The following is a 25,641-nucleotide window of genomic DNA, read 5'->3' as shown; positions in this document are numbered from 1 at the left end:
TTCCTTTGATTGCAATAACCGGAAAAAAAAAAAAAAAAGATTGGAGGATAAATCTAAAAGCTTGAATGCCTAACAGTCATGAAGTGCTTGCCATTGCACTGTTATCTTGACTAATTTTATCTTTATAATAAATCTGAGACAGATTCCCATATTGTGAATGCTTTAGTGAGGAAGAAACAGACATGGTGAAGTTAAATGATAGTTCAGAGAATCAATACTTAGATTAGAACAAAATTTGACCTAATATAAAGTCTGAACCGCTACAGTGATTAGTCTCTAGAGACTGACTGGGCTTGGGAGGTGGGCTAAATATCATGTTTTATTATTATGCACCATTACAAATTACCTAAATTTGTATCGGTGAGCAACTATCTGGTGGTTAACACAAACGAAGAAGTAGTTTCCCCTTCTATCTAGGATAAAGTAGCTTACAGCAGACAAATGCTGCCCCTGGGAAGAACCAGCAAAGTCATCAGCTAAAATACAAAAACACCAGGCTCAAAGCTTCCGAATCAGGGTCAAAACTCCAGAGGCCACTATTGGGAAGGAAGGCTCACTGAGGAGGGCCTAGCATTTTCCTTTTGCCCTTTAGGATATTTGCCAATTTCTGATGAAGGCAAAGAAGCCAGAAAGTAAAGAGTCAGATAAATTAGTACAAGATTTGGTAATTTAATGGGGATGCACAGAAAAAATTAAGTTTGGGGTTATCAAAATAAGAACGTAAGAGGCCAAGGGCTCTGGAAGGAGGGCAGTGCTCTGGGAAGGCATCTCCCAAATTCTTTAGAGGCAAAGATGAATAAGCTTTCAGCACATAAAAAACAGAGCAGAACTTAACAGTCTCCTGAGGCTGAAGAAACAAAAACTGAGGGGCTGGGGATGTGGCTCAAGCGGTAGCGCGCTCGCCTGGCATGCGTGCGGCCCGGGTTCGATCCTCAGCACCACATACAAACAAAGATGTTGTGTCCGCCGAGAAATAAAAAATAAATATTAAAAATTCTCTCTCTCTCTCTCTCTCTCTCTCTCCCTCCCTCTCTCACTCTATCTTTAAAAAAAAAAAAAAAAAAGAAACAAAAACTGAAGTTCAGGGTCCACCAAAGGGGTCCTACAAAATTCAGCACTCATTCATGATAAAAAAAAAAAACCTGAAAAAACTAGGGATAGAGGACTGGGGTTGTGGCTTAGTGGTAGAGCACTTGTCTCACATGTGTGAGGCACTGGGTTTGATCCTCAGCACCACATAAATAAATAAAATAAAGTATTGTGCCCATCTACAACTTAATAACAAACAAACAAACAACAAAAATTTTCAAACTCAACCTCATAGTAAAATCTGGGACAAGACAAGAATGTCCACTCTTACCACTCCTACTTAATAGAGTACTAGAAATTCTAGCCAGAGCAATTAGGCAAGAAAACGAAATAAACGACATAAAGAAAAGAAAGGAAGAAGTCAAATTATCATTGTTTGCAGATGATATTATCCTATACCTAAAAGGCCCAAAAAATTCCACCAAAAGACTACTAGAGTTAATAAACAAATTGGGCAAATTAGTAGGTTACAAAACCAACATACAAAAACCGATAGCTTTCCTATATACCAACAATGAATCTGCTCAGAAAGAAATCAAGAAAATAATTCCATTCACAATATCCTCAAAAAAGAAAACAAAACAAAAACAAAACAACAACAATAACTCAAAGCAACCAATCAACAAATGAAAACAAAATAGGAATAAACCTAACCAAGGAGGTCAAAGACTTCTACAATGAAAACTAGAAAACACTGAAAAAAAGAAACTGAAAAAGACACAAGATGGAAAGATCTCCCATGTTCAAGGATAGGCAGAATATATATTGTTAAAATGGCCTAACTACCAAAAGCAATACGCAGAGTCAATGCAATCCCCACAAAAATAACAATGGCATTCTTTACAGAGCCGAAAAAAAATTCATTTGGAAGAATAAAATACCCAGAATAGCCAAGGCAATTTTAAGCCAAAAAGCAATACTGGAGGCATCACAATACCCAACTTCAAATTACACTATAGAGGTATAATAACAAAACCTGCATGGTACAGGCATAAAAACAGACACATTGACTGATGGAACAGAAGAGAAGATACAGAAAACAAACCCATACATCTATAATCATTTGATCTTTGACAAAGTGCCAAAAATATACAGTGGAGAAAAGACAGCTTTTAAAAAAATGGTGCTGGGAAAACTAGTTATCCATATGTACAAGAATGAAACTAGACTCCTATCTCCCACCCTACACAAAAATCAACTCGAAATGGATCAAAGACCTAGGAATTAGACCAACTCCTAGAGGAAAATGTAGGATAAAAACTCCAGCATATAGGTATAGAAAATGATTTCTAAGACTCTTAAAGTTCAGGAAATAATGCCAAGAGTTAGTAAATGGCATGGTATCCAATTAAAAAGATTCTGCACACCAAAGGAAACGATTAGTGACATAAAAAGGGAACCCACAGAATGGGAGAAAAATCTTTACTAGTTACTCTTCTGACAGAGGATTAATATCTAGAATATATAAAGATCTCAAAAAATTTTACACCAAAAAAAATCAAATAACCGATTTAATAAAGGGGTGAATGAATTAAACTGACACTTCTCAAAAGAAGCAATACAAAAAAAAAAAAAAATAAGAAATACAAATGGCCAACAAATATATGAAAAAATATTCAACATCATTAACAATTAGGGAAACTCAAATGGAAACTATACTGAGGGGGCTGAGGTTGTAGCTTAGTAGTAGACCATTTGTGGAGCACATGTGAGAAACTGGGTTTGATCCTCAGCACCACTTAAAAATAAATAAATAAATAAAAGAAAGGTATCGTGTCCATCTACCAAAAAAAAAAAAAAAAAAAAAAAAGAAGGGGCTGGGAATGTGGTTCAGTGGTTAAGCACTCCTGGGTTCAGTATTTATCTCAAAGAATTAAAGTCATACTATAGTGATATGTGCATACCCATGTTTATAGTAGCACGATTCACAGTAGCCAAACTATGGAACCAGCTTGGGTGTCCATCAGTGGATAGATAAATAAAGAAAATGTGGTATATATACAATGGATATATATACAATGGATATATATATAATGGATATATATATATATATATTCAGTCATATAGATATAAGTCAAATATATATATTCAGTCATAAAGATATAAGTCAAACTCAGAAGGCCAATGGTCCTATATTTTTTCTCATATGTGGAAGCTAGAGAAGAAAAAGGAAAAGAAATGTGGGGGATGTGGGGAGGGAGGGGGCGAGTGCTGGGGAGTGATACTGGCCAAATTATATTGTTGTATTGTGTGCATGTATGAACATGTAATAACATAACTATAATGCACTAATAAAAAAGAGGTGGGAAGAAAAGAAAACCAAAGGAGAAATTGACAGCAGATGTACCAGCAACTATACTGGAATTCTTAAAAAAAAAAAAAAAAAGGAGTCCTAAAAAGTACTGTGGATTTATGGATGGGGATGTAGCTCAGTGGACTGGCTCTTGCTTAACATATGTAAGAAGCGATATTCAATGCTCAGTACTACAAGATAAAAGGGGAAAAAGAATGCTGTGGGTTCTAAGGGGGATCCCTAGAGAGCTACATTTTAGTGGAGGTGAACCAGAAGTATCCTGAGGCTTAAAGGGTTGCAAGCCTATCTCAAATACACTTTGCCCATCAGTGGGCTGAGCTGACTTGACTCCTGTTACTCTAGCTGCCTATCAGAGAACAGTGGGAGTCCTCTCTGGAGGAAGATAGCATCGCTCAGAAACTATGGTGTTTTTATAGAAAATGTCTAGCACACAATCAAATGATCAAATATGTCTTGAAAAAGAAAAGAGACAACAGAGACAAGTCTAAAGCTGACCAACACGGGCTGTAAAATAAGCATGATGAATGTGTAGGGGGAAAAAAATGAAATTATTTAAAGCATCTGAAATCTTAAAAAAATACAACCACTAGAGTTGGAGGGAAAAAAAAGGCAAACAGACTTCATATACTTTTAGAGATTAGAGAATCGGAAGATATGCCAGAAAACTTCTACAGTGTAAAATGAATAACAAAAAGAATGAAAAAATACAGGAGAAAGGTGGCTTGGGAGAGTGCTTGCTTAGGATGAGCAAGGCCCTGGGTTCAATTCCCAGTACAGGGGTGGGGGATGGGCTGAAGGGCGTGGGGATAGAGGAGAATATGACACATGTAACTGGAGTCCTAGAATGGAAGGACAGAGCAAGAGAATTGGGTAATCAGTATTCATTTAGATTTGAAAACCAGAAAAAGTCAAGATTTTTTTTCAAAACTAAAGACATCAATCCATAGATTAAAAAGAAGAAAAAGAAATGCAAGATGGAAAAAATAAAAGAAAGATATATTAAAAGATCAAAGACAAAATGAAAAACCTTCAAAACAGTCCAAGAAGAAACTCATATGACTTCAAAAGAGGAACAAAAAGACAAAGTGATGATTTTCAGCGGGGTAATGAAAGCCAGAAGCAATGGAATGGCACTTCTTAAGGTGGTGAGAGACCAGTCCTCCTAGAATTCTGCACTTGTTTGAACTCTTCTTCAAAGTGAAGACTTCATAAAGACATTTCAGATTTTAAAACAAAAATTAAGGGAGTTCATAAATAAATAGACAACCTGAATTATAGGAAACACTATAAGTATTTCTTCCTCTAGAAAGGAAGTGGATCCCAAGTGCAAAGGGAAGTGCTGAAGGAATGATGGTCAATGTAAAGGAAAATCAGAGCGAGTCCAAATGAACAAATGAATCATTCCATCAGAGAATGATTACAATTAGTATTTCAAATTGATGCAGAATTAGATTAATTAAGAATAATAGTGTCCTAAGGCCCACAGCTGGTCATGGAGGTGCATGCCTGCAATCTCAGACACTTGGGAGGCTGAGGCTGAAGAACAGCATGTTTGAGGCCAGCCTCAGCAACTTCGTGAGGTCTCAAAATATACAATAAAAAGGACTGGGGGTATAGCTCAGTGATAGAGCACCTCTGGGTATAATCCCTAGTAACCCTGCCTCCCATGTTTTAACGTCCCATACAGTCTGAGAAATGGCAAAGGTATTATATTAGATGAGATTTTAAGATGTCTAGGAAACATGCTGTAATCTTTAAGATAGCCTCTAGAAGAATAGCAAAAAATGAGTAATAGTAACCAAAACAGTAGGAAAAATATGGAATAATAAATAATCATTGATTAAACATAAAAGGTAAGAAAAAAGAAACAAAAAATCCTGATCCAACAAATGTAAAATAAATGTAAAAAATGGACTACTTCAACTGAAAGACAAGTTGTGACAGTCTAAAACAAACAAACAACAAAAAAAACCTTAAATGTGAAGACACAGAACGATTTAAAGTCGGAGCATGGAAAAGATATACCATGCAAACACTAACAACATGAATCTAGTACAGGTATACTTAAATTAGACACAAGACTAGGACAAAATAAATAAATAAATGATATTACAATGCTAAAATTTGTATGTGTGGTAATATAGCTTTGATATATATGAATTAATAATTCATTTATTTTATTTAAAAATTTTTTGTTAGACATTGATGGACCTTTATTTTATTCATTTACTTATATGGGGTGCTGAGAATCGAACCCAGTGCCTCACACATGCTAGGCAAGCTCTCTACCAATGAGTCACATCCCCAGCCCCATCAATTAATAATTTAAATGAATTGAAGAATAAATAATAAAATCCATATACATATTGAAAGATTCTGATATATCTCCCCCAATACCTATAGAAAAAGCAGATAGAAACTTAAAAATAGACAAGACTCAAACAACATGATTGACAGTGTAAGAATGTCAATGTTGCTGTAATGCCCCCTGGTTCCCAGGACCCAAGCCAGGTTAAGGGAACAATGAGAGTGGGCCATGGACAGGACACTTAGATCTAAGTATTATCTTGCACGACAATGCTTTTTCTCACAAATGCTGAGAACTAGGCCAAGTTAATGTTCTGCAAAACTGCTTGCAATCTACTCTGGAATGCTGGCTATACAAGGAACAAAGCAAACCAAACAACTTAATGATGCCATTGCTTCCACCAGCTAACCTACAAAACCCTTTTCCATCTGGTAACTGGTATGGGTGATGAGGACACTATGCGGAGGATACTGTGCAGTGTCACTTATCTAGCCATCTACACTGGACAAAATGCTGTGAGGGAAGGAAATGCTCCTTTCTTGGGGCAGTGTCATGAGGGGCGGAGGTTCTACCTGTTCAGCCTATCACCAGTGAACTCCTGCTGGAACAGTCACTCATCTCTTGTAAGCTTTTCCCAGGAAGTCACTGTCTCTCAATGCTATTGTCAGGTACTTTCTTTGGCTTTCCACAACTGCCTGCCTGCCAGGGTACAACTGGGGTGTGGATCTGACACAGACAAACACTCTACCACTGAGCTACACTCCCAGGCCCTTAGGCAGCTAAATCTCAGAAGTTTATAGCACTAAATGAATAATATATCAGAAAATAAGAGACTGAAAATAAATCTTATCATATATCAGTTAAATTAGAGGAAAAACATAAGTTAAACCCCAAAAAAAGTTAAAGGAAAGAAATTATTACTGTTGAGGACAGTAATCAATGAACATGAGGGAAAACCAACAAAGTCAAAAGGCTAAAAAACTGAAAAAAACACTGACTACTGATCAAGGAAAGAAAGGAGGCACAGATTGTCTACCAGGAATGCAAAAGAGACATCAGCTAGAGAACAGGGCTTCCCAATCTTAGTGTTACTGACATGCTAGGGCAGTTAGTTCTTGGTTATAGGAGGCTGACCTGTGTAGCATTTCTCTTCTCTAACTACTAGATGCCAAGTGTAGTAGCATACCTTCCACATTTATGAAAAAGAAGAATGTCTCCAGATACTGGCATAGATTTTTAAGAAGCTGATAATATGGGGCTGGGGTTGTGGCTCAGCGGTAGAGTGCTCACCTAGCATGTGTGAGGCCCTGGGTTCAATGCTCAGCACCACTTAAAAATAAATAAATAAGGGGCTGGGGATGTGCCTTAAGTGGTAGCGCGCTCGCCTGGCATGGGCGAAGCGCTAGGTTCAATCCTCAGCACCACATAAAAATAAAAGATGTTGTGTCCACCGAAAAACCAAAAAATAAATATTAAAAAAAAATTCTCTCTCTCTCTTAAAATAAATAAATAAATAAATAAATGTATTATGTCCAAGTACAAAAAAAAGAAGCTGATAAAAGGATATTATAATTCTCTGTAATAAATATGAAAATTTAAGCTGGGCACAGTGGCACACACCTGTAATCCCAGCAACTTGGGAAGTTGAAGCAGGAAAATCCAAATTTGAGGCCAGCCTCAGAAACAACATTGCCTCAAAAAACAAAAAGGGTTGGGAATATGGTTAAATGGTAGAGTTCCCCGGATTTTTTACCACTGGAAAAAATGAGAAACAAATTCCCAGAAAAATACAATTAGCCATATTAGAAATAGTTTCTTCTCTAATAGGGTTTAAAGAGTATATGTGAGAAATTTAATCTATAATAAAAATTCACTAATAATAAAATGGCTTCACTGGAAATTCTTTCAATATTTTAGAAAGAAGCAACACCAATAATATATAAACTTTCCCAGACAGCAGGATAAAGGAGACGGCCTACCCAGTCAATGGGACCAGTGTAAGCTCAATGCCAACCTTAGTATCAACATCGTAAAAGAGGAAAATGACCAACCTACAAACTGTATGCTTTTTACAAACTGGATGTAATAACCATAAACCAAATAGTAGCAAACAGCTATACATAAAGAGAATAATAGATTATCACTAAACTCTGTTTATATAAGGAACACAGAGTTGGTTTAACATTTGAAAATGCAATAGTACAATTCTCCCCATCAAACAAACTCATGATCATTTCAATGGATGCAGAAAAAGCATTTGAGAATATTCAACATTTACTCATAATAAAAACTCCGAAGAACAGAAGGAAATAACATTAAATCTGGCAAAAATTAAAACCTATGGCAAATGCCACATTTAATGGTAACATACTGAAAACATTCCATTTGAGATGAAGAAAGAAAAAGAATGCCTGCGGTTACCATTTCCATACAATGCTGCCCTAGATGTTTTGGCCACTGCAACAGAGAATATTTTAAGAACTGCAAGGATACACTTACAACTCTAATTAATTGCAGAAACATGAATGTGTACCAAAAAACAAAAATGAAAAACCTGAAGAATCCATTGAAAAACTATTAAAATAACTGGATTTAAGATCCTTGAATCTTGGGGCTGGGGCTATATAGCTCAGCGGTAGAGTGCTTGCCTACCACATGTGAGGCCCTGGGTTGGATCCTCAGCACCACATACAAATGAATAACCATAGAATAAAGGTTAAAAAAAAATCCTTGAATCTCAATGTATCAAAACTAATGTTTCTATATGCAAAAATAAACAATTAGAAAACTGAAATTTTTTGGCTGGGGTTGTGGCTCAGCGGTAGAGTGCTTGCCTAGCACGGGTGAGGCCCTGGGTTCGATCCCCAACACCATATAATAAATAAATAAAGATACTGTGTCCAACCACAACTAAAAAATAAATAAAAAAAAAAACCCTGAAATTTTAAAAGTGATAAAATTTATATTAGCATAAAATACATCAAAAGCTAACAGTAAACCCAATGAAACATAGGCATGCTCTCTACACAAAAAAACCACAAAATTTTTCTGAGAGGAACGAGCTAATCAGATGGAAAGAGATTTTATATTCATGAATTTAAAAACTTAATACTTTAAGATGTCATCTATCTCCAAATTTATCTACAGATTCAATTCAACCACAATTCAGAATGCCAGCAGGTGGTGGTGGTGGTTGTAGAAACTGATGCTAATAAAAGGTCATTTTTTTTTTTAAAGGAAAAATGACATGCGATATAACAGAAAAGGTAATCTTTCCAATAAATGATGCTAGATCAATTGGATGAGGGAAAAGAGGGAAGGAAAGGAGAGAAGAGGAAGAAATCTTTCATATTACATCTTACTAAAAAATCACTTGGATTATAGTCTAAATGTGATAAGTAAAATAAGCCTCTAGGAGAAAACACAGGGTCATACATTCATGGGTGTATAATAGTGAAGGATTTTAGTCATCAGAGAAAAGCAAATTAAAACCAAGAGTCAGGTGGTGGATCACACCTGTAATCTCAGCACATAGGGAGGCTGAGGCAGGAGGATCCTAAATTGAAAGATAACCTCAGCAAATAAAAAGAACTGGGGATGTGTCTCAGTGGTAAAGGGTTCCTGGATCCAATTCCTAGTACTAAAAATCAAAACAATCCAAACCCAAATCCACAATGAAATATTACAATGCACCCCCATAATAGCTAATTTTAAAAGTCTGACTAACAAGCCAGGCGTGGTGGTGCACACCTGTAATCCCAGAGGCTGGGGAGCCTGAGACAAGAGGATCAAAAGTTCAAAGCCAGCCTCAGCAATGGTGAGGCACTAAGTAACTCAGTGAGACACTGTCTCTAAAAAAATACAAAATAGGGCTGGGGATGTGGCTCAGTGTTTTGGTGTCCCTGAGTTTAAACACAGGTCCCCCCCACCCAAATGATGTTAACAATAACAACCATCAGAGAGTTTGTAGAGCAATTAGCACTTTCATACCCTGCTGGTAGAAGTCTGTCTCCATTCTGGATGTTTGCAGACTACCCACTTTCAGGTCCCATTACTCCCCCTATCACCACATCTGCACAATAGGTAATAAAGCCCTTAGGCTCTCTCCCTTGGCACTCACTCGGGAGAAGGTTAAACTATACAAGCTCTGGACTACATGGGAACACTCACCATAGTCTCATGTCTGAACCACCATAAAAACCAGAGGCATCTGCCTCTTCCTTCACTTAAGCCAAACAGTTTAGGATAAGTATCTGCCCAGTTCTCCCCAGAAAGCCTCATTATATGCGTAATATTCTTATACTCTCATGTGTACATGTGGCAGTAAAACTTTAAAAACCCCAACCAATACTGGGTGGGGGGATTGATCCCATCCTGCATGGGGCAAACACCAAGACTGCCAGAAATAATTCTCCTAGTTATATACAACAAACATGCATATACACAAGCAACCACATACACACACAAGAATGTTCACAGCATTACTCACAATAATCTAAGACTTGAAACACATCCTGTCTGTCAATAACACTATGGGTGAACAAACTTTAGTATATTCACACAGTATACAACTATACAGCTGGAAATGATCTGTTTCTCAGTGTGGATGGTAATTACATAAGTACATTCATTCATTAAGATACACACTTATCATTGTAGAATTTTCTATTTTATATCATTGGACTACATTGGGGACACTCTCCATGGTCTCATGTCTGAACCACCATAAAAACCAGAGGCATCTGCCTCTTCTTTTCACTTGAGCCAAACAGTTTAGGATAAGTGTCTGCCAAGCTCTCCCTAGAAAGCCTCATTATGTGCGTATCTCTACATCTCAATACAAAGTTAAAAAAAATTAAGAAATAGATTAAGAATAAATTTGGATTAGGCCAGTATGCTCCCTAGAGATCTCTTTGCCATGTAACCAACCATCAAGGGAATGAACTATGATACTAAACTCTGTGGCTTTAAGTAGCATCCCACAGGTGCAGTGAAGTCATACCACAATAACCTCCTCAATACAAGGTGCCTGCTACGTACTGGGCACTACTATAGACTTCAGGGTTGAACATGCAGTGTGAAGCATACAGATCAAGTCCCTGCCACCACACAGCTTTCACTATGGGGGAGGAGGGCATGCACTGACAAATAAGCAAATAAATCCTGAAGGCAAGTGAAGTGTGGAAAAAAAACTAAAGCAAAATAAGGGGAAAAAGAGGTTGGTAGTATATTATTTTACACAGGAGGAAAAGGGGAGGTTTCTGAGAATGCCATTTCCATTCATTACAGTATGAACCCCATGGTGTACATATCTAGACATACTCACAACACACAACTCCTCTGTCCTACTGAAAAATGATTAACAGGAATAAAAAAATTATACAAAATAAAAAGAACTTTTAGAGCTTAGTGAAATAAATATTATGTATATAGAAACCAAATACTTTATTTCTTTGTACATACTTGTTGGTCTGGTCGACAACTATGCAGCTTCCATTAGGAATTAATTGTACGTCATTTCTGTCCCAATGCAACTGTGAACACAAATAAACTCAGATAACATCCTCCAAAAATAATTCTGAACAGTTTATCACCACCAAAAACACTTTGGAGTGAATCTCTTTTCCTACAAGATTTGTAAGAATGTACACCTTTGTCATTAAAAACTAGAAGAAAGGTATAAACAAAAAACCATCATGAAGAATGTTAAATAGTTTTTTTTCAAAACTTGAATCATCTTAACTGATCAGATTTAACAAACTAATCAGAAAATTGTCAGAACTCAATATTTGCTTTACATGTCGTGTAGAAGTGTGGCAGATTTGCAAAATGACCACCAATTCCTCCCTTCCCCTAAAAGGGGCAATGTGACTTGGCAATACCTCCCATCAAGAGCGGAGTGCATATCTTCAGCCATTGAATCTGGGGTGGCCATGTGCAGTACTTTGGCCAATGGGATCTGACAGAAGCAGAAACTTGAGAAGCTGCTGTGTGTTGGGCTTGCTATCTACCCTGTGAAGGAGCCTTGGCTAGCCTATTAGTAAATAAGAACCCACATGGAACAAAGACCAGCTGTTTCAGCTGACACTCCATAAACCAATCCACCTGCCCATCACCAGGCATGTGGTAAAGGCCATGGCAGATCACCCAACCCCACTCACCCAGCCCAGACACACAGAATCATGTTTGAGCTACTAAGTTTAAGGGTAGGTTGTTACATAGTAAAATTTAATATACCCAAACTAATGAAAAACAAGGAAAAAACCTCTTTTCATTAACATGATTTAGAATTTTTTTTTTTAAGTAAAAGGTGACATTTAGGTAAAGTATCTAAAGGGTTATTAATCAAAGCTAAAACTGAATGTTATCGGGTTTTTATTGTTACTCACATTAAAATGGATGTAAAATACTTCTCCAAAGTCATTGCCTTCATCATCCAGAAGTGTCTGCAAACTCCTAAGAAAGAATTTTGTTTTAAAAGTACAGTAATCTCTCATCACTAGATATTTTAGATCACCATCTATAATAACTAATGGCATGAGTACAGCTAATCCAAAGGCGGGGATTAAAGTTCATGGCACCCATTTTCTGTGGACTGACAGTTAAAGTGGGCCTGAACTCAGCTAAAATGTGAGGCACAGGAAGCTTATCTGTAGGATCCCCTCTGATTTGTAGCTCTTTTCCTTCAACCCTAACTTTCTTAACCCAGTGATGCAGGTTTCTAGCTAGAAAAGGAAAACATGTTTACTAACACCAAAATTTATTCAAACTGGTATCAGCCCTCTTTATGCTTTTGAATTTCACCCACAGATTAATAAGTTTCCTATCAATATCGGATATCATGAAATCTGAGGAGTAAGTTAAAGGACCTTCTCTTCCATCTTTTCCCAGTACCATCGAGCTTAAGAAAAACCTGAAATTCTACTATCTTATTAATTTCAAGGCACCTCTCATAGCAGCTTCCATCAAGAGGTCAGGAGCCAGCCTTTTCAGATTTCCAGCCTGTCATGCTGTGGTACTTTATACATACTTTCAAAGTCACATGTCTCGCATTGATTTTTGCTTACACACTCGTTTATTCATTTAGCATTCAAGCAGACCCTAACATGGCAGACATAGGGAATGTAAAAGGTGAGACTAACCCATCACCAACAAACCCTGAGGGAGGTAGGTGAGGTATGCTGAGGAAGTCCCCCCTACAGTATGGTCAGATCTGTGCAAGTATGTAAAAGACACAGGTGTAGCTTCAAAGAAATTTCCAAAGGGACACCTATCTTTGGGAAAGGTCTCTGGAGCTGTGTTCCCCGACCTCCACCAGACTTTTATTACAATATTGTAACATAATAGATCATACTTATTGTTTTTTAGGGAGAAAAGGAGGCAAATTACTCTCTAGCTGTGACCCTGTGAAATCAAACAAGTTATTGCTTCCAATGACAGAATAGGTGACATTCTTATTCTAGAAAAGAGATAAGAGGCCAGGCGTGGTGGTGTATGCCTGTAATCCCAGCAACTTGCGAGGCAGAGGCAAGAGGATAGAGAGTTAAAAGCCAGCCTCAGCAATTTAGCAATTAAGCAACTCAGTAAGACCCTGTCTCTAATAAAATACAAAATAGGGCTGGGGATGTAGCTCAGTGGTCAAGTGCCCCTGAGTTCAATCNCCTGGGTTCAATCCCCAGTGCTGCCCCCCCCCCCCCCCCCCAAAAAAAAAGCTAGAAAAGAGACAAGAGAAAGAGGTAACAGTTCCCAAGTTAAATCCAAAAAACCCCAAAGGGTGAACATGGAATTTTTAGGTCTGAGAATAATCTTTGGATGACTCACCTTTGATAGGGCTGGGATTGGAAACTGCCCCCATAGCTTTGCCAGGCATAGTCCACCTAACAGCTTTCAATGGTGGCAGCCATATACCTGTGGCTCTCTTAGGCTGGAATGGCTTGCTGGTGGCTCTACTGTCTTGAGGTCTCTAGGGAAGCCTCACTTCTTGGCAATTCTCTGCCTGGGCCAAATGATTCTGTCAGGCACCCTCTGAAATCTGTCAAGGAAGCCATACCTCCAGGCATGTGTGCTCTGTGCGCTTAAAAATATGGGGGCACCTGAGCCCCTAGCACCACCTGTACACTCCAGAAGGGTGGCCACTGCAGCCACACCAAACCCAAGTTCAGTGGAGACCAGGAGGATTGGCTGAGCACTGTGCTAGAATGCAGGGAGCAGAGATTTGACACAGTGCCAAGCATAGACCGTGAGGTCTGATGATACCTAGGGTCTCTCCTTTGACACAGTTCTGTATCCTAGGCCTTGAATGGAAGCTCTGATGATTTCCACAAATGCTGTCAGTCATTTTTCCATCATCTTGGTGAACAGTGCCAGGCCCCAGTTAATCCACACTACCCTCTTTACCAAAGATTGCTTGGCCACACCCCCTTGGTGTTCTCCCCCCAAAACACCTGTTCAGCTTTTTACAACATGGCCAGGCCGCAAATTTCCCCAAATCTTTATGTTCTACTTCCCTTTGAGTACAAATTCCTTTTTTTTTTTTAAGTACTAAAGACTGATGCCAGGGATGCTCTACTTCTCAGATACATCTCAGTCCTTTTTAAAATTTATTTTAAGACAGGATCTCAGTAAGTTGCCCAGGCCAACCCCATCAAACTTGTGATCCTCCTGTCTCAGCCTCCTGAATAGCTGGGATTATAGGTGTACATCACTGCGTCACAAATTCAATCTTTAAATCATTTCTCTCTTCTCACATTTTACTTTAAGCAATCAAGAAATCTTACTGCTCCTCAACAATTTGCTTAGAAATTTCTTTTCACAATTCTCTGCTCATAAATTCTACCTTTCACAGAATACTAAAACACAAACACAATTCAGCTAACTTTTTTGCCATATTATTATAAGGACTGCCCTTTCTCCAGTTTCAAATAACATCCCTCACTTGTTTTGAGACTTGTACCAAATGGCCTATAGTGTCCATATTCTACCCAACACCTTTATCATAACCACTTAGGTAATGTCCAAGAAGACTGTAGCCTTCTCTACCACTTTCCTCTTTTGAGTCCTCATCAGAATAGCCCTTCATGGTCTGTTTGCAGCATTACAGACTTTTTCCAAACCACATCTCAAAACAACTCCAGCCCCTGCCTATTACCTAGATGCTTGCAAATTACTTCCACAGTTTCACGTATTTGTTATAGTAATATCCCCTTCTTGTCTTCTCATTTCTGACTTCATCCATTTTGGATTCTGTAACAAAATACCTTATACGAAGATGATTTATAAATAATAGAAATTTATTGCTCATAGCACTCACTAGAAGCTAAGATCAAGACAACAGCAGATTCTGTGTCTAGCAGGGGACAGTTCACCACAGATGGTGCCTTTAATGTGCGCTCACAAGGCAGAAGAGGGGAATAAGTGCACTAATCCCACTGAAAAGGGCTTTGCCTTGGGATCTAATCATTTCTTAAAGACTTTCCCCCAAATACTATAGCATGGGGTAGGCAGACCACAACAGTTCCCCCTCTCGTTTTTCTATTATCCTCAAATGAGTTCAAATATCTACCAGTTTCATTAAGGTATCTATCTCTTGGTGAACAGAGAAGCTCTTTAATCTTAATGTTGTTAAATTTATCAATCTTTTCTTTAAAGGTTAGTTCTATGTCTTGAAAAATCTATCCTATAGATCTTCAGTATCTATATCCATCTTCTATATTTTAGTCATTTTTGCATTGAATACGTAAGTCCTTTATCCACATGGAGGATTTTTGTGTGAGGCATTAGGCAATGATCTACTGTCACTTTTCTCCCAGGTGGGTAATAATTTTTTACAGATCTATTTATTAAATAATACTATTTCCATTAATCTAACATGCAACCTCTAACAAAGTTACATATATATCCAAGTCATTTTCTGAGCTTTCTCTTCAGCACCACTGGAAACCCTACACCATTAACATGCTGTTCTAATTAGTACAGCTTTCCAATAATTCTGGGTATCTGGTAGGCCAAGTTCTCTATCTTTATTTACCTGAAGAATTATGTCTGGCTATTCTTGGTCCTCTGCTCATTCATAGAAATTTTAGAATCAGCTTATGAGGTTTAATAAAAAGTCTACTGGGAAAAAAACTGGAGAATTACAGAATTCAGAGAGATCAGTGAGTGGTTTTCAAAATGTGGCTCAGGCCAAGAACTACTGGGAACCTTGGGGATTTTACAGAGAGTTCACAAGGTCAAAACTACTTTCATATTACTAAGATGCTATTTGCCTTTGTGCATTGTGTCATGAGTAGAGAGAAATTTTCCAGAGGCTACGTGAAACTGTGGAATGCTCTGATAGCTAACAGAATGTTTGTGTATTCCTGTGTTTAAAACATTTCTCATTTTTAACTTCTAATACTGTAAATACCAACAGATATAACCAACAAAAGAAAAAGCTCTTTGTGGTCTTCAATGATTTTGAGATAATCTTCAAACTTGAAAATCTGAGAAGTGCTATTCACATACATATTTACTGAGTTTATGCATGTTAAAAATATAGGGGCAGGGGCTGTGGTTCAGTGGTAGCGCACTTGCCTGGCAAGTGTGAGGCATTGGGTTTGATTCTCAGCACTGCATATAAATAAAATAAAATTCTACCAATAGCTAAAAAAATATTTTAAAAAATACATAAAAGTGACTAAAGTTAGTTAAGTCTTCTTAGGTATAAGTATTATTTAGGTCTTCTTCAGTATTTGCCATAAAAACAATGACAAATTTATCTTCTTTCCAAATCTTGTGTTTTTATTACATTTTCCTTGTCTTATTAATGTATTTAGTATAATGAGAAATAGTTGGACTCTGGAGCCAGATCTATGTTCAAATCATTGGTCTGACACTGAGGGGTCCTATGCAAGTTACCTAACCTCTCTGTTTCAGTTTCCTTAACTAGAAAATGGAGGTATTCATAATAGGATTATATTACTGTTTTCATTATTTTAAAAATCTCTATAGTGTCTGATTGCATAAATATACTAAATATGCTGGGTATAGTGGCACTTGCCTGTAATCCTGGTGACTAGGAAGGCTCAGGCAGGAAAATCATAGGTTTGAGGCCAGTCTCAGAAACTTAGCAAGATCTTCTCTCAAAATAAAACCAATGAGGGTTGTAGTTGAATGGTAAAATGCCCCCAAGTTCAATCCCCAGTACCCATCCCCCAAATATATATATGTATAGACATAAATATTAAAGGACATTTTAGGTAGTTCTTATATTTTTATAAATTATAATACAATGTAGGTTAGTATCACAAACTATTGCAGGGTTTTGCTTTCTTCTTCTTTTTTTTTTTTTTTTGCAGCGCTGGGGACTGAACCTAGGGCCTCACGAATGTTAGGGAAGCACTCTACCATTGAGCTACACCCTCAGCCTGTGGCTACATATTTATAAAAGTGAAATATTTAGAAGTAGACTTGCTGAGTCAAAGGGCATATACAGTTTTAATTTTCACAAGTACCATGTCACACTGGTCTGAAAAAGGAGCACTAATTCACATTTCCATTAAATACCTGAATAAGAGTAAACCTTTCCCCAAACCCTTGTTACCACAATTTAGCACCAATATCTCAATCCTCTCTCAGTTTGAAGCACCAGATACCTTCTTATGTTAACATGTACTCCAGGAGCACTAGTGAGACTGAACACCCTTCTAATTGTGAGCCATTTTATTGTTTCTTTTGTTGTTTGTCTTCTCAATTTGTATTAAGGATGTGTAGGGAAAGTGTTGCACAGCAGGGACAATAATGTATGTTACCGATGTTTCCCAGGTGGTACTTTGTCTTTCAACTAAAAAGTAAATTTCTACTTTAAAGGTGACAACTAGCCTGGTGTGGTTGCAAATGCCTGTAATTCTAGAAACTCCGTAGGCTGAAGCTGAAGAATTGCAAGTTTAAGGCCAGCCTCAGCAACTTATCAAAGTCCTAAGTAACTTAGAGAGACCCTGTGTCAAAATAAAACTTAAAAAGAGCTGGGGATGTGGCTCAGTGGTAAAGCACCCATGGGTTCAATCCCGAGTACCCCCCCCCCAAAAAAAAAGTGATGACCACGAAACATCTAATATAAACATCATTAGCCGATTTTGCACCAAGGTATTGTGTCTGCCCATGAAATTTTCCACATAGAAAATGCTCAAAGATAATACTGAGTGCCGAGGTGTAAGTCATAGGAACAATCAACTCTTCTTAATTTTAGAACATGAAACTATTGTCCAACAGTTCTTACCAGAGTTAAAAGTGGTTCAAAGTACCTAAAATGCTAATGTCAAACATGAAATAACAATGCAGTGTGAATATTTAAATATTTATCTTAATATCTTAATATATTTTAGATAAGGTCTTTTAAGGGGACTGTGTTCCTTACTTTCCCAAAACAGGACTGAGTTCTTTTAAGTCTTCCAGTGATGGCACCTGGTCCAAAAGCTTCTTGAACAGTGCCAGTGGGAAAGGGATGTTGGCCACACTGCGGTTGAAAAGGGAAAGTCCACAGAGAACCCCAAAGAAGAAATATCTCTTCTCCTCAAATTTACGCTGAAAAGAGAAAAACAATTTCAAAGTATTACGAATTCTTTTTCATTACAGTGAAATGTTCATGTCAGGTAAATTCCTTTTCCACTTTCACAAAATCAAATTGCAAAATAACATCAAAAATTCTGAGGTAAGAACATTTAGGGTTTAGTTGGGTGTAGTGGTGCACACCTGTAATCCCAGTGGCTTGGGAAGCTGAGGAAGGAGGATTGTGAATTCAAGGTTAACCTCAGCAACTTAGCAAGACCCTAAGCAACTCAGCAAGACCCTGTTTCTGAATCTAATATAAAAAAGGGCTGGAGATGTGGCTCAGTTAATGGTTAAGCACCCTTGGGTTCAACCATGGTATTAAAAAAAAAAGGATATTTAGGGTTTATATTTGGATATTAAATCAATATATTTGGTTATTAAGTGCCTACCACATTTTCATTATACTAAAACCATAACAGGAACAAAAACATATTTGGCTTAGTAATCCTTATAAGATTATCTCAAAATTACATCAATAACTCCTACCATAAAATAGTTTTCTGTGGCATATGATACATTTTTACGGTCATGGAACACCACAAGAAAAGAAAAGAGGGCTCACCCTGTCAGGAAACCACATGTAGGAGGCCTCTTCAGGATATATAAACATCCCATATTCTGGCCGGGTCATCTCTTCAAATAAACAATAGAAAAATTCTGTCTTGACTCCTCCAAGGTCATATTCATATCCAATTTCTCCAATAAATGAAACCTGGGGAAACAGCAAATAAGGTATTACTTCCAGGGCTCTGTATGAAGTTTCTCTTTGTAATAATAGTCAGTAACAATTTTGAACCCAAGTTTTAGTAGGTATTGTGGTTAGCATCCTACTTGTTTTATCCTATCTAGTTTCCCAATTAACTCTAAGAGGGTAATGAGGCTTGAGAATTTCAATAACTCTCCCAAGTTTTTGTCAACAGCTATGGAGCACAGTCCAGATTTCATCCTAAATCTGTTATACCCCAGACCTTGAAGTCTTTACCATAAAACAGACCTTGACTGGCATCTCTATTTTAGTAATCAGGTCCATTAAACATAATAAAAATTAAATAAACAAATCATAAATATATCAGGATTTTCAAAAAACTGGAAAGCCAGAGCATGTACACTTGCTGCTTAACCCCAAGGGCACTGAGGAGATGCTACAACCACCAATGGAAACACAATGGACCAGAAAAAGCCCCAAAAGACCACCTTGTGGCAAAGGGAGAGGACTTCCTCTAACACCCTTTGTTCCTTTCCTTTTTTTCTTCTCTCAACACCAAGAATTATAAATGATAATTATACTTTACCCTCAACTCTCTCCTCAAGTCTTCGTTCTCAAATTGACTGAGCTGACTCAAAACATCCTCAATTAAGTGATTCCTTCTGACTCTTAGATTAAAGGTGGACAATGAAGCTAATTCAGATTCTTCTTGTTCAATAATTCCTCCCAAACTCACGTAAGCTCGAATTTTTCTTTCCTAAGGAAAGAAAAATGTTTCATTTCATTTTGCTATTTTCCCTCTTTAAGTAGAAATTTGTAAAATGGAATAAACCAGTTTTACTTATAATTACACCTTGCATTTATGAAATGAGCCTTATATAAACCCCTGGAAGTAAACAATACATTCAGTATTTGCTCTTAGCAAGCAGAAGAAATGTGGGACCTTTGGAACAAAATACTTTGCAGAGCCAAACTAAACATGTAGGGAAGTGACCAAATGTAGGTTTTACTGGACCACTTTATCTTAACACAACTATTAATGTTTAGGTTTTTAAAGGCTGAGAGATTCAACAGTATTCACTGGGACAGTGCACTGCAGCATAAAACTCTCATTTAAAAGTCAGATGTTTAGAAAGGAAGCAGGCTGTAGGAAAAACCCAGGTAGAAGTTAATAGAAGAGAGGAATAATTAGGGGAGGAGAGAGAGAGAAGAGATAGAGGAAATTAAGGTAGGTAGAATGTTCATTCTCAAATTAAATGGCAATTTGGGAAGCCTGTGGCTCTAGCAATAGAGTGCTTGCCTAGTTATGTGTGGGGCCCTGGGTTTAATCCTCAGCACCACATATAAAATAAATAAATAATAAAGAACTAAAATTATCACTGGAAGTTTGCTTAAAATCAGGGGAAAATAGGGTATGAGAGTTGAAGCAAAACAAAGTTTTTGTGTCTTTTTAAAATTCATTTTCTTTGTTAAATATTCCAAGAATGATCACACTTAAAAGTTATAAATTATATCCTATTTTGTAAATGCATTATGTGAGAATATCTTATTTTAAGGACTTTTATTTGAATATTATACATTCATATATACATGTCTGTATATAAGAGTACGTGATAGCAATTGCTATTACTTTGGGTAATGTACATTGTGCGAGGTACTATTTTAAATGCTTTATTAACAAATTTAATCCTTTCAAAACAATAGTGAGGCAGGGATTATCTGATATATTTTCCTCGTGAATTTTTCTTTTCTGGGGTGGTGGTGTGTGTGGAGTGATGCTGGAGACTGACCCCAGGGCCAAGTGCTCTACCACATAAACCTAGCTATACCCCAGGCCCTTTAATGCTTTCACCTGTCCAGTTTTAGGTCCAAAACCACTTTGCTAGATGTCCTGGCAAACAAAACCACTTAAGCTGCTGACAGTACATTGAAATGGAACACTCAGAGTACTACCTATAGAGGTCCTAATTTCAAGGCTCCTTTGTCACATTTTATTCCTGCTGTATACCTTTCCATTAGATTGTACCTCCTTAAGTATTAGAAGTAATCCTAATCACACCTAGATTAGTGATACTTCTTTTGAGTACTATTCAGAAGACTACAGGCTCCCTTGACAACTTCAGGTAAAAACATCACAACTAGGTCAGTTGCTCAAGGTCTGTCCTTTGTGACAGAAGCCCTAACATGCCTAAGGTCTGAGCAACCTAAATTCTGAGTTTTCTTGGCTTTCTTTTTCTTTTTAGTTGTAGTTGGACACAACACCTTTATTTCTTTCATTTACTTATTTATTTATGTGGTGCTGAGGATGGAACCCAGCGCCTTGCACATACTAAGTAAGCATTCTACCACTGAGCCACAATCCCAGCTCCTTCCCTGGCTTTCTTTAGAGAACAAACTCCTAAATGCCATAGCTGTGGCCTTGCCAGCAGGGGCTCCCTTACCACCCCCCCAAAAAGGGCACACTCAAGAAGGAATTTATCTTGTGATTTATATTAACGAAGACAGAGACCTAGGCATTCGTACCTGCATTTTTAGAATTGAGTCTGCATAAAGTAGTTTAGTTTTTGACCGAATATCAAAAACAAATGGAAAGTGACTGAATATGACACAATGCATATCTTCTGAAGTATCCTAAAAATGAAAACGATGAGAATTCTGATAAATTAGAAGAACAGAGACCTCTTACACCTTACCTCATAGCCTTAAATCCCTTTTGGTTTTAAAGTTTCAGTACTTCCAGCCAAAGCGATCAAAATTGCTGGCCAGTAGTACTAGTTGTAGAAAATGTATTTAACATGTCACCAATGAAAGGTATATAAGCCTAATATATATATTTTTTTAATTTTAATATTTATTTATTCTTTTTTAGTTTTCGGCAGACACAACATCTTTGTTTGTATGTGGTGCTGAGGATCGAACCCGGGCCGCATGCATGCCAGGCGAGCACGCTACCGCTTGAGCCACATCCCCAGCCCATAAGCCTAATATTTTCAGCACCATTTAATTTAGCAATTATAAACTTTGGACATGTTCTAAAAGAGTCTGTCCCACAGCAACCTGAGTGTCTGAAATGTGAATCAGCTCGGGGATTGATACAGTGTGGAGAGCTGGCTAACTCAGTCATGTCTCATCAAGCAAGGGTTGATATACCAGAAGGAAAAGAATGATAACCTTCAGAGAAAGGGAAAAAAACCTCAATCAGCTACAGCACTGGCATCACAAACCTCCGAACTATATTTTTTAAAAACAAACAAAGAGTGCTTACCCCCGGACCCCCTCCCCAAAGCTGCAGCTATGGACTGCTGGCTCTTGGTGCCTGGTGAGTCATGGGGCCCCCAAAGGCACTGGAGCTTCCGTCTGTGTTGTCTCAATATCAGAGACAACCAGTTCTCTCAGAGCGTTTTACCTTTGCTTTTTCAGCAAATTTGTCTTCTTCTTATAGCATTCCCTGAGGCCTGCTCACCTGGTTGGTCCCAGGTACAATCACTTTTCTGCCAGTGCTTCTGGTAAAAAAACTGCATAGGTTTTAATAAGTCTTATTCTTCCTACCAGCCTGCTATTTCAATTGTGCAATTACAGAGTGCAAAGTTTCTCTGAAACTCATGGAGAAAGTTGTCGCAGAATATCTAAATTAACTCACTGATGATCATCTTCTCCCCTCAAACATGCCAAACTTACCAAGTTCATTTTCCAACAGGACCTTCTATATGCTTCTCCATAAAAATTGAGCCAATCTGAGAGTACATCTAGTTTGAAAATATCTTCAGACAGTTGATATTTAATTTGGTTTACCTAAAATAAAATGTGACATCAGAACACTTTATATTTAAAGACAATTTTACTTAATGGTTGTTAGTTACATTATTGAACTAAACAGTAAATTAAAGATTCTTAATGACCACAGTAAAATTCTATCCAATTGCCAAATCCCCCAATTTTCATGAACAAAAAGAATACCCAAAAATTAGCAGGAGAAATTGATATGGTAAACTTTCAATTACTTTAAATTAGGAGGAAAGTTTTTAAAGCATTTTAAGTCCAAAGGCAAAAGTCAGTTCTTCATTTCTTACTCTTCTAGAGCTTAACAATATACTATTTACAAATCCCTTGAGGATTTCTTCCATTACTGCTTGAGCATTTCTCATGATTTTCTTTGTAAGTGGTAAAAACTCTTTAGAGGATACTTCTTTGAGCTCTTCCATAAATTTCTCGCTTTTTAAAAACCCCATTTAAAAAAAAAATTATCTGTCCCTTTTATACAAAACCTTTAGAGGGGCTGGGATCGTGGCTCAGTGGTACAGCACTTGCCTAGTACATGTGAGGCACTGGGTTCGAGTCTCAGCACCACATACAAATAAATAATTAAATAAAATTCATCAACAACTAATAAAAATATTTTTAAAAAAGACCTTTAGAAATAATCCAGGACAGAGCCAGATGTGGTGGGTGTACATCAGTAATCCCAGCAACTCAGGAGGCTGAGGCAGAAGGATTGCAAATTCAAGGTCAGCCTCAGCAAATTAGCAAGGCCTTATCTCAAAATAAAAAACAAAAGGGCTAGGGATGCAAAGGGCCCCTGGGTTCAATCCCCAGTACTATAAATAAAGGAACAAATGAATGAATGTAGTCTGGGATAGCCACTATTTTCAATAGTATAGAAGGCTTTTTTTCTTTAGCAATGATGATCCAATGAAAACCAGAAATACAGGGGAAATTGTGAAAACATTTTAAAGTCATTATTGATTTTGTAGTAGATATGGAACAGTCAGGTCAAAACTGAGGTGAGGGTGGCATCTGCCAAATCCTGTGAACTTGACCTTCAGGGAAAGGACACAAAGTCCACCACACTGTTCAAATTAGGGAGTCAATAGATCCTATCCCCACAGACCTGAGACCCAAAGGGCGAAGCCATCAGAGTGAAGGTGACCTAGAAATAAATTCTTTCCTTCACCACTATCAATCTGCCTCCACCTCAACCCTAGGGCCATAAGGCAAACTATAGCAATCTGGAATGGTGTTGAGTTGGGGAAAAAAATATTCCCCAGAGGACTTGTTATTACTAGAGCTCTCCTACAAATATGCACACTAAACTCCTACCACCTGGGGATCTAAAACGCTTCAAGCCAAGAATTTAAATATCTGCAGGAACATAGCAGAAACAAATTCTCCCTGAAAAAAATCCTAGCCACCAACTAATTCCAAAAGATAAACCTCTAAGGTGACTGAAGCTTTCTCAACACAAATACAAAACACATGATGAGAGACAGGAGGAGCTTTCAGCAGACATAAGAAATGACCTGTAAATACTTCAGGTATTAGAGTTATAACATATAAACATTTAAATAAAGGGAAAACTTGAAAAAATATATAGTAAAAAAATGACCAAGAAAATAAATGTAAAGAACAAATCACAATGTCTGAAAATGAAAAACATTCATACTTAAAATTAATAAAAAAGTAAAGGGTAGTTTTAATAGCAGAAAGAAGTAACTGAAAGGAGAATTCATGAAATGGAAGACAAGGCTGAAGAAGTCATCCAGAATGGCTGGGTGTGGTGGTGCATTCCTGTAATCCCAACAGCTTGGGCGGCTGAGGCAGGAGGATCCACAGGTCAAAGCCAGCCTCAGTAACTGCAATTCACTAAGCAACTCAGGAAACCCTGTCTCTAAATAAAAATAAAATACAAAATAGGGCTGGGGCGTGGCACAGCAGTTGAGTGCCCCTGAGTTTAGTCCCCCTCAAAAAACAATCATCATCCAGAATGGAGTACAGAGAGACAAAGAGATGGAAAATAAGACAGAAAGCTAGAGACACATAGTGATATTCAGTGAGATGGTCTAATATAACTGGAATCTCAGTAGGACAGCATCAATTATTGGCTTAAATTTAAAATATGCAACAACTTTGAAAAGGAGGGCACATCCTCATACCATTAAAGGTATATTTTATTTTCAAAAACCATGTAATAAATATTCTATTTAATAGTGACATGCAAAACATTTCCTTTAAAATCACAAGACAAAGTACCTGCTATTACTACCACTTCTATTTGCACTCTACTGCCTATCCAGTGTAATAAGGGAAAGTAGTAAAAAGTGAAAACAAAAAACCCAGCAAATTCAAAAGCATCTTCAGATAAATCATAAGATCTATGTGGGAATTCAGCAGTAACTGATATAAGAATCAATATTTAAAAATCAATGAATTCTGGGACTAGGGGTGTGTATTTCAGTGGTAGAGTTTTAGACTAGTATGCACAAGGCCTTGGGTTTGATACTAGCACTACCAAAAATAAAAATAAATAAAAAATTAATATGTTCCCATAAGCTAGTAACATAATTTATTTATCTACGTACATTTCAGGTCCCTCACTGAGCCCTCACTAAACCACATCCCCAGCCCTTTTAAAATTTTTTTGTTTTGAGACAAGTTCTTATAAGGTGCTGATACTGGCTTTGAACTTGAGATCCTCCTGCTTCAGTCACTTGCCCATGCCGCTGGGATTACAAGTGTGTGCCACAGTGCCTGGTCATAATATAATTAAAAAAAAAAAAATTTTTTTTTTTTAGTTGTAGATGGACACAATACCTTTATTTTGTTTATTTATTTTTATATCCATTACCTCACACTGTGTGA

The 25,641-nt window shown here is 37.4% G+C and overlaps 1 protein-coding gene across 3 annotated transcripts in view; it reads right to left on the bottom strand.

The window, feature by feature from the left end:
* The window catches only part of Herc5 (HECT and RLD domain containing E3 ubiquitin protein ligase 5), a 53,572-nt gene that overhangs the window by 2,799 nt on the left and 25,132 nt on the right, over nt 1-25,641 (bottom strand). For 2 of the 3 annotated variants that reach the window (XM_015484546.2, XM_048813600.1), the window contains 7 exons: nt 22,684-22,797; nt 21,529-21,636; nt 19,592-19,762; nt 18,862-19,011; nt 18,106-18,272; nt 12,101-12,167; nt 11,175-11,245 (listed from right to left, as the gene is read on the bottom strand). In XM_015484546.2, coding sequence (XP_015340032.1) covers nt 11,175-11,245; nt 12,101-12,167; nt 18,106-18,272; nt 18,862-19,011; nt 19,592-19,762; nt 21,529-21,636; nt 22,684-22,797 — 848 coding nt within the window. The remainder of the gene's footprint in view (nt 1-11,174; nt 11,246-12,100; nt 12,168-18,105; nt 18,273-18,861; nt 19,012-19,591; nt 19,763-21,528; nt 21,637-22,683; nt 22,798-25,641) is intronic. The other variant, XM_048813599.1, reaches the window with a different exon arrangement.

This window comes from Marmota marmota, unplaced genomic scaffold (genome assembly GCF_001458135.2).
Source record: "Marmota marmota marmota unplaced genomic scaffold, marMar, whole genome shotgun sequence".
NCBI classification, from domain to species: Eukaryota; Metazoa; Chordata; class Mammalia; order Rodentia; family Sciuridae; genus Marmota; species Marmota marmota.
This window is presented reverse-complemented; position numbering and strand designations above follow the sequence as displayed.